Consider the following 10,891-nt stretch of genomic DNA (forward strand, 5'->3'; position numbering starts at 1 on the left):
AGAAAGAAAACCTAAGGCGGCTTCTTTACGTGATGCGACACCGGCTTTGATACATATATCCATAAAAACGTCACGTACCAGATTATGCCAGAATTTAAGTCCGACGTCGCTAGCACAATGTAGGGCATGGTCTCCAAATATGTCCATCTCCTTATAACTTGAACAATGACTGCCTTCGGGAAACAGTGGAATGCCAAGGCGGTAGCTGAGAACACTTCTGAACTGACGGGGTCCAAGGGTTTGATTCAAACCAGCAATGGGTATGGCAAGTAAATAATCTTGGGCGTGCTTAAGCTTGTTACACTTCCATAACACACTGTCACGTACACTCATATGAAAGGTTGTGGGTATCCGTTTCTAAACTGCTTCGAAGTATAAAACAGCCAGAGAGTGCATAGATTGAGGGGATATATCGTCAAAGCTATGTGAGGAAGAGGTAAGACCACAAACTTGGATGTGGGCTTCTAAGGCTTGCTGGTATGTTGGGCTTGAGCTGGTAGTAGAGGTGTCCTTCAGTATGACGTTTTGTATAGCCCGAGTTTGAAACTGTGAATCCAAGTAGCAGTAATTGCTGGTGTCCTGCATCGTATACACGCCAAGACCTCCGTCTTTGATTGGAAGGGTAGCGATGCGGTATTGCAATGGACCAAAACCTGCCCCGTCTGCAGTAATAAGTTGTCGCAAATATTGAAAGAGATGATCGTCAAAGTGAGTCATAGCTTGCTGCAATGCTAAGGGGTTTGTTGTGCTCATAGTAAAGTATAATCTTGAGACCCCAGTGCAATTGTGCAATAATAATAGTTCGCTTTGCGGATCCTTGAGCTTCTTGACGACTGACATGAGATTGATGGTTTTAGTAACTCTCCGCATCACCATTTCCTTGCTAAACTGTAAATCTAGGCTGACCGGACCACCTAAGAGCTTGACATCGGTTGAGGGTCGGCCAATGTTGTCCGGAAAAACGCCTGGAATTAAACTCCGTGGATCTGGTGTAGGCCAAAATAACTCGGTTTTGGTGATGTTGAGGTGCAGACCCCTGCGGACACCTTCAGATTGAATTATAGCCAAGGCCTTGGAGACTTCCAACGTATCATCAATAATGGTGCCGTAGTCGAGGTACCACGCATTTAAGTCTAACTTGCACTTGGAGGCGATGCTCAATACAACAGGATGAAGAGTAAGCGCGAAGAGCAAGGGACCAAGGGGGTCACCTTGCTGCACTCCCTTACCCGAGGATAGGATGAAATCATTATAGTATAGCCGAGCCGGTTTAGCATAACAAAATTCGACCCACTGAGCAATTGCAGGACAATGTGATCTGACCTCTTGGAGTAGTGTTGTACGATCTACCATGTTAAATGCATTCGAGAAGTCGATGAGTAACATAGAATTATTGTTCATTGTACCTTTTAACTCCATGAGTCTGTTGACGGAATGGAGGATACTCTACCCACCACATGGAACTCCCATACCAAACTGGTAGTCTCCCAAATAGGTAGACATTTACTTTCCAATTTTCACAGCTGCAACTTTGGAAACTAGCCTGCGCCATATGGTACCCACAGCGATGGGTCTGAGACCACCACCAGGTTTCTGCAACGGCGTAGGGGAGCACTGGAAATGTATTCTCCTAGAATGGCAGGGTATTTTCCAGCGAGTAAGAGATTTACCACCTTTGTGATTGATGTTACAAGTTTATCTGCAACTGCGCTTGCTGCTCCACTCATGGCATCAAGTAGATGATGTGCCCTGAGACCATCCCTGCCACCGGATGTTCCCTTGGGGAAGTTTTTTATAGCACCAAGAACTGAACCCGTGTCTACAACAATGGCATCAGCATTGATTGCTTCAACGGGTATAGTAGGAGGGTGAGCATGTGGGTGCTTTTCCTGCAATTCTGTGAGTGTATCCGCAGTGCATGGTGCAATACCATTTGACGAGAGAACTCGAATAGACGATGTATAGTGCCCAAAATTCAGCTTCTTTCTGCAAGCATGCAAGTTGGCACTCTCTTGAGTCTTCTTGCTTCTTGGTTTGCTCAGTGATTTACGCTTTGGTACCTCCAACAGTTTGGTGATGAGAGTAACACAACCATTATGTTCCCTCCAGGTGAGCATTGCACAATTGATAGAAGCAACTTGAAGGAGCTTCTTATTGCCAGACGCTCTTCGGGTGTGCTCTTAGGAGTGTAAAGTTGAGAGTGCAAATAGGAAGGAGCAGTAACTTTATCCATGATGATAAGTCAGTGGGACTTAATACGACAACATCCAAGCATGATTTAAGAGTTCTTGAGAAGTTCAGTCGACAAGGTGGAGGAATACTAGTGATAGGGATGGAGTATTCTCAACCACAGTGTCTGTTGTGTCCTCGACATTCGCAAAAGGCTTGGTAATATCGTAGATAAGGAAATCAGCACAATTCCCATTGAATGGCCCTGAGACAATTATTCCTGATGGCTTGAATGACGATAGGGTTTTTTCCAGACATGCATACTCATGCATATACTGCAGAGCCACATCTGTAATGACCCTAGAACTCATTCCCAGGCTGTAAAAACATTTAAGTTGTTTCCGATTCTCTCCTTGCAGGTTTGTTTAGCCTCTGTTGTATGAAAATGTCTGTCGTTAAGGTGTCTGGCGAACGAACTGCGAACGCACCCTCTACCATTAACCCCGTATTTGCAATCGTCAAACCCTTTAAAAGGACAATGGAAGTGGTCACCGTTTGACTCAGTATCTACCCCAAAATCATGTGATGAAGTAAAATCCGTTGCTGGGCTAAAGTATTGAGACTCTGATACAGAAGACGACGCCGCAGATGATGATACCCCATGTTGTGATGAGGAAGATGATCTAGAACGGGTGTTACGCATGGAAACTATAAAAAGTAACCGCCGTAACTACTTCGGTGGGTGAGAAACAGTGGTTAAGAATGACATCAATCTAAAGGAAATAAAAAGGGGATTTGAAAGATGAAGAGTGAACGGAATTCTATGGAAGAAATTTGAAGAAATTGCCGGAACAAATCTTCAAGCTTTCTGTCGCCTGAAAAATCGTCCGGAACAAATCCCCTTAAGGAAACTCCTTCGTTTCAACAAAAAAAAAAAAAAGCCACTCGGGGCATTTTATTAGCAAGACGACAGTGTGTATATTACAAGTCAGTAGAAGGCAACCGAGCAACAAGCTGGGCGCCGACACCTTTTTGAATAATAATACCTAGCCTATGGAACAAAGAACTACCTATTTTGTAATTAACATCGTGAGTAACTAGGCAGTTGCTCACCCTCTTAAGAAATATAACTAAGTCATCTCCCAATTCTCCCAGGGTAGAAAAAGCTAGTGCCTTGAAACCGTAAACATGTGCAGTACACTTATCTAAGTATTTTGTACGCTTACGACTCACTGCTGCAGTGATGGATTGACCCGGAGGAGTGTTATGTCGTCTGGAGGTAGTGAAAGGTGAAATTCCGGTGACGTCAAAACATACATCTTTACCGTCCTCCCAATTATAGACGATGATATCGGCCGGCTTAAGTTCTTTGTCAGAGTTTGAAAGAAACCCTAAAGAGACTTCTTTACGAGACACAACACCTGACCTATAACATATGTCAAGAAGAGCGTCACGAGCCATGTCATGTCTGAATTTTGAACCCACTTCACTTGCACAGTGGACTGCATGGTCTGCATAAACATCCATCGGCATGTTACACACTGAACACCTGCTATCTTCCTCAAAGAAGGGGATGGCAAGCCTGTATTTAAGAACGGATTGGAATTGTCTCGGTGCGACAGTTTGGTTCAGTCCACTGATAGGAACTACCTTAAGAAAATCCATTGCATGTTCACGCCTGTTGCATTTCCAGACTAACGATTCTCGTTCATTTAGGTTGAAGCTGGCAGGTAAGTGTTCCTGGGCGGCATCAATGACGCTGAAAATGGAAGCAGGAGATCCACAAGCTTGAGTGAATGATTGAAGAGCTAGTACATAACTTGGACTGAGGTCAGCAGGCGGTGAGAGTTGAAGAATGGTTTCCTGCAGATGTTTGGTCTGAGCATGAGAAGCCAAATAGCAATACTTCGAAGTGTCTGCCATAGTATAGATGCCGAACCCTCCATCCTTAATTGGCAAGGTGTTTAAACGTTGTTGGACTAAGCCAAACCCAGCACAATCACCTACCGTTAGCTGCCACAAGTATTGGAGTAAATACTTGTCATAAACTGTAGAGGAAGCTTGCAGATGAACATGGCAGGTGGTGCGCATTGCGAAGTAGAGTCTAGAAACCCCAGTACAGTTTCTCAGTAGAAGCAACTCACACTGTGGATCGTGTAGTTGTTGTACTTTCTGCATCAACTGGATGGTTTTATCCACCCTGTGAAGAACAATATCACTGCAATATTAAGATTCTAGTCTAACAGGGCCTCCTAAGAGTTTTACACCACTTAATGGCCTGCCAATATCTCTTGGGAAGACACCCTTTTGACTGCATCTTGGATCTGGTGATGGCCAGTAAATTTCAGTCTTCTTGATGTTCAGTTGTAGTCCTCGCTTAGGCCCTACCATCTGTATGATGTTCAAAGCCTTAGCTACCTCCATTGTATCGCCTGCAATGGTGCCATCATCCAGGTACCATGCATCAAGATCTAGCTTACATTGATTAGCAATCATATTTACGAGAGGTTGTAATGTTAGAGCAAATAATAGGGGACCAAGGGGGTCTCCCTGTTGCACGTCTTGAGCTGATGAAAGTGTGGAGTCATTATAATAGAGCCTGACAGGATTTGAATAGCAAAACTCCACCCAGCGAGATATGCCTGGGCAAGGGGTTCTAACTTCTCTAATCAATGAGGATCTGTCTACAAGGTTGAAGGCATTGCTGAAATCTATGAGCATCATAGTATTAGTATTGGACTCACCTTTCATCTCTAGCAGCCTATTTGCAGCGTGCAATATGGCTTCACCACCACATGGCACACCCACTCCAAATTGATATGTTCCAAAATAAGGAGCCAAGTCTTTACAGACTACAGTTGCAGCAAGCTTGGAGCAAAGTATCCTCCATATCGTTCCAACGACAATGGGTCGTATGCCACCACCCGGTTTGAGTAGTGGAGTTAATGGAGCGCTTGAAATGTACTCTCCTAGTATAGAAGGACATTTCCCATCTAACCACATATTGATTACACCTGCAATTAAGGTTAAGAGCTCTTCACCAACGTCTGCAGCAGGACCACTCAGGGCATCTAGTAGATGTTGCGCTCTAAGGCCATCTCTGCCACATGAGGTGCCCTTAGGGAAACTTTTGATAGCAGTCAGAACTTGTGCATCGTCTACTGATAAAGCAGGAGCATTGATGTCCTCCGCAGGAATTGAAGGTGGTGGAGCTTGTGGGTGTTTCAGTTGGAGGTCGTGTAATGTGTCAGGTGTAGGAGGGGCTAGTCCATCTGAGGAGAGTATGCGGATGGCTGCAGTATAATGGCCGTATGTTAATTTCTTCCTGCAGGCGTCCACATTGGAGTTCTTTTTCTTCTTCTTCTTGCCACTGAGTTGTCTTTGCTTGTCATTCTGGCTAGAAGATGTGAGCAACCGCTGAGCCAGAATGCTGCACCCATTGGGTTCCCTCCACTGAGCCAATGATTTCATGGTATTTTTGCACAAATCATCAAATAATAATAAAATAAAATAAATTATGAAAACTTGTGGGACCGGGCCTTGGCCGGCCGTCCATGCCCTAGTCGGTCCCACACGCCCCTTTGTTTTATTATATTATTATTAGTTTTCCTTGAATTCATCAAATTCCTTGATTTCATGGTATTTCTCTCAAATTAGGAAAAATTCCCTCAATTCATCAAAAATACATGAAAAATACACAAAAATTAGGGAAACTCGTGGGACCGGGCCCAAGCCGGCCGGCCATGCCTTCCACGGTCCCACACGCCCTTTTTTATTATTTTAATATTTTTTTCTTCCTTGAACTCATGAAAACTCCTTCAATTCATGGAAACTCCCTAAATTCATCAAACTTCTCAAAATTCATGAATTTTTCATAAAATCATCAAAATATTATAAAATTAAGGAAAAGGCACCACGGGACCGTGGTCACGACCGGCCGACCATGCCTTGACCACGGCGGTCCCACGCCTCCTCATTCCTTATTTTATGATTATTTTTCATCATCTCATGGTGTTTTCCTCAGTTTTCGTCAAAACCCTAATTTTGGCATATTTTCTCGAATGGATGCTCAATTGCACGCCAGAAAATATCAAAATTCTCAGGACTGAGACACAGACGCCTTGGGGACACGGGCACGCTATCTTGATCGACCAAGATTGGTTCTTTGGCTCACGGAAGCCGGTCCCATCAATTTTCACAGTTTTGACCTAATTTGCACAATTGCTCGTATTAGGTCCAAAACTCTTCCAAACACTTTGGATTTTCGTGAAGCGATCGTCAGGCGGTCACGTGACAACCCATGGCCAGTTTCATGACCCCATGGTCGATCCCTCGCCTTGTCGTAATTAATTAGGTTTTCTCACCAAAGGCTCAGACGAGTATTTTGAATAAATGATTAAGCCAGCATTTAATCATTCTTCCACCAACAAATCGTCAACTCTTCAGGAGTTCTTCGTATTTTCTCACGTGAGAATATGGAAACTACATGGTTGATCCACGGTCCCGTGTAGTCGCTCCCTCCTTCGTCCCATGGTTAAACTTCTGACGAACCATGAATTGATCATCAATTGATCAAATTAGGGTTTTAGAATCCAAGGATTATCATTCCAGATTCCGACCTTAATAATTTTACGACGACCTCATGGTCATTAATTTTAGTAATTATGCTCGGTTCTACATTTGGTACGCTGCCAATAAGCCATCAGATGAGCAACACATGCTCAGACGATCAAATATTCAACAATTCATCACATGAGCAACACTTGCTAAGATGATAAATATTTGCTCAAACCAAGGAATATTGGTTCAACAACCAATATTCAACAATCCATCGAATGAGCAATACTTGCTCACTTCATCGTAAGAACTATACCTCTGTCTCATGACATTTTCAACTCATGAGTTTCAGAACATCATGTTCAACTCAGCAATTACATGGACTCATCGTCCCATCAAACCACGAAGTCATCAATTGACTAACATACCACGAGATGTCAATCGTGTCACTTGGGGGATATCACTTAGGGTTTTGGTCTGGCGGTCTACGGCACGTGTGTTCAAACACACAATGGAATGTGATCAAGTCGTGCAATCAGTTGAAGGAATTCACGAGGTAGTGGATGGAAAATCAAACAAGTCTCCACACGTTGAGCAACTGGTTTCAAACACGATCTCCACTTCCCCACTCCTTGATTCCATCAACTGTCACACTTCATCGAATCATGGTGTCTAAAATTACAGCAATATAAATAAGTCTATGAATCATGATTGAAGGATCGACATCATCAGTATCATCAATCTCACGTCAAACTGACAACACGAGATCATCAACTCATCAATTGAGCAACTACTCTCAATTGAGCAATTTCAATCACTCAGAGCTTATCGTATTCAGAATTCACACGCCCACAATCTTTGATTACCATTGATTCCACACATTTCTCAGCTTCCCTCCTACAGATCAACCCATCCTCTCTTGTGATCGAATTTACTCCGGAACGGTCATTGTCTTGATTTAGGCCGGAGTACTATAGATTGATCTCTAGAATCTAAAGCACCCCCTTTGCAGCGGTGTATCTGTGTGAGGTTAAACATTTCGCTCGGTTCGAGGAGTCTTCTCCGTACGGTCGTCTCCTCAATTCCTTAAAAACCAGCAAATCGTTTTTCCCCATCTACAGATTGGCGACCACAGTGGGAGATCATTCTCTCGGTTGCAATCTCACAATTCCACAAGATGGTTGATCTCAGGTCAGTTTCTGTTACGAATCCTAACACAAACCGTGCTAGCACTAGCAACAAAAACAATCAGAATATCCCGGAGACAATTCCGACCTCCAACACTAATGGTGGTGACATTACTCCTCCTCACGCCGAAGGTCATCCACTGTCCGGACGACACCCTTAAGAAGTCAGGGGAGATCCACCACCTACCATTGCTGATCTTATCAAAGCGCAGGAGACTCTTGCAAAGAATCAGACTGACATGGCTACTACACAGAAGGAGCTGTATAATTATCTCAAAACTCTTACTGAAAAGATGTCAGAGAAGACTCAAGATAAGGGAAAGGAGAAGGGAAAGGAGAAGGATAAATCCTCAGACGACGATCCTGAAGTAATTCCAATGCATACAGTAGAAGACGACGAAGTCCACAAAACTGCTGCAGACAACTCATCAGCGAAGGGATCATCGAATTTCATCACTCGCGAGGATCTGGAGCACCTTTTGGAGAACCGTGGAAAATACAAAACACCGCATGTCCATCGTCATCAACCTCCTTATCCTGCCGCTACGCAGAGGATTCCACTCCCCAAAGGTTACGTTTCTCCAACCTTCACCTTATATGATGGAACTGGCAATACTAGGGAACATGTCTCTCGTTTTCTCGAAGCCCTGGGAGAACATGAACATAATCATGTCGTTCGTATCAAGGAATTCTCAAAATATTTGAAAGGCAGAGCATACACCTGGTATAACAACATCGCGCCAGGGACTATCAACAATTGGGGAGAAATGGTTAATGCATTCTACAGGAAACACTTCTTCGTGTCAGAACAAGTCACCCTCTACGACCTTGGAAGAATGTTTCAGAGGGTCAGTGAAAATCCCAATTATTATGTGAAAAGGTTCAGAGTACAGGCCCTGGATTTTCATGACCCAAACGTCACGGAGCAACAACTGGTGGACTTGTGCATCAATGGCATGCTCCCGGTCTACAGGGCCTTGCTGGAAAACCTTCGATTCCAGACTTTCTCAGAGCTTCACGAAGCTGCGAAGAGGTCGGAAACCACTGCACCCGCTCTTTTGGAAAGAGCAAAGTCTATAAAGACTGAGGATTCAAAAGACACTCGAGGAAGCAGGCGTCTGATCAACAAGCAGTACAACCTGCAACCTTCAACAAATGCTGTCGCGGAAGGGAGTAAGCGAAAAGCAGAACCAAAGCACAAGCAGACTTCCTCCACCCCTTCAAAGGCACACAAGAAGGAGAATTCGAAAATCCCTCCTCAGAATACGGAAGATCCAGAAGCACCTGATTTTCCATGTTCAACGGAAGAAGTTAATGAACTAATCGATGCCTGGATTCAAGATGGTGCAATCAAATTGCATTATCTCAAGAAGGAACCAACTGAAGAGGCCATGGAAAATCCTCGGTATTGTCGCTTCCATAGATACGTCAGCCATCCCACAAGTGATTGCAAAATTTTGAAGAGCATATTCAAAGAAAAGGTCGAATCAGGAGAGATCAACCTGGGGACTGAGGGAGTGCACAAAAAACCCCTCCCAGTCAGAACTTTTACCATCTCTGAACCTCCTGTCAAGGAAGCGGTCCAATCTCTGATCGAACATGTCTGCGAGTTGTTGTATCTTTCGAAATCTAAAAGTAAAGACATGTTTGATGCACTGAACCACATCGTGTCCGGAAAACGTTTGCTGATCCAAGAAACCACCACCGAACCTTCAGCCACCGACAAAGAAATGTATGACTGTGGACTGCTCACCACAGTGCACATTAAAGGAAATGAGTTCAAAAGGGGGTTCCTCGATGTTGGTACCGCTGTCAACATCATCCCTTTGAAAACTCTCAGAGCTGCCGGTATTACTCGACAGGAATCCACCCACGTTCCCATAGCAATTAGGGACCACGAAGGAATCTCCAGAGACGCATACGGCTTCATCACTCTTAAAGATACGGAAAGATTGATCTGCACCGAGGCCAAGTTTTTCATAATCCGGGAAGTCCCTAGATACGACATGGTCCTTGGAAGAACTTGGATTCATTTCGGAAGGATAACGATGCCTTCAACACATCCTGTCATCGACAAGGATTCCGAGTCGGAAGACGAAGCAGAGTATGCACCACCATTTGAGCATCTGGAAGAAGTAAAAACTTTGATGGGACTTACGCAAGAACTTGGAGAAAATCCGTACACCTTTGTCAGAAGGTTTCGAGCTCAGGCAAGTCTTATTCCTCCTCATGCTCCAATATTACCAATGTTCAAATACGCTACTAGTCCAGGGACTTCTCCCCATGAACAATTTAGCAGTCATCAAAAGCTATGAGTGGGTAACTTCACCTCAACAATATTACACTCAATTGTTGGGTTCAGAACTTCTTCAAATCGGTCACTCCATCGAGGGGTTTATTGCTGAAGACCTGACTAAGCATGATCAACACTATGCTGGATACTCTCTTCCGCGCGAGTGTCCATATGTGCCACAGTCGTGGAATTCCGTCAAATAGGGAATTCCGAATCAGCGGAAGATATTCAAGGCACGATCGACCAAGCCTAACAAGTTTCATGAAGGGGACCTGGTTCTCAAAGCAGTTCAGCGCGGTCTTCATCTTACAAGGAACTCCAATTGAGAATGACCATTCATGGTCGCTAAGTCCGTGGCTGGAGGATACTACAAATTGATCAACACAGATGGCAAAACCCTACCAGTAATTCAGGAAAATTGGCTCAAGGCGTTTATCTAAAATTATTGGACATTTAAGGTATTGGGCATTCGAAGCATTCATGGCGTTTGGATTTAACATTTAGGATTTTCTTTCATTTGTATTTCAATTCCTCCAAAACATTTGCAATACTTGCAATCAGTATTTGAATTCAGCAATTTATCAAAATACAGTTCATATTTTGTAAAAGAAAATCTATATCAAATCTACAAGAAAATCCTTAACCATCAGTCAATCCAAAACCATCTAAATATCAAAACCCAAGT

General features: G+C 43.8%; 1 protein-coding gene across 1 annotated transcript; it reads right to left on the reverse strand.

Moving 5' to 3' along the window:
• Positions 1-357: 357 nt before the first annotated feature.
• On the reverse strand, positions 358-1,419 carry LOC113359785. Its single transcript, XM_026603365.1, has one exon. It carries the CDS (start codon positions 1,417-1,419, stop codon positions 358-360), a length of 1,062 nt encoding a protein of 353 aa, XP_026459150.1.
• Positions 1,420-10,891: the final 9,472 nt, after the last annotated feature.

Source organism: Papaver somniferum, chromosome 3 (assembly GCF_003573695.1).
Source record: "Papaver somniferum cultivar HN1 chromosome 3, ASM357369v1, whole genome shotgun sequence".
Lineage (NCBI taxonomy): Eukaryota > Viridiplantae > Streptophyta > Magnoliopsida > Ranunculales > Papaveraceae > Papaver > Papaver somniferum.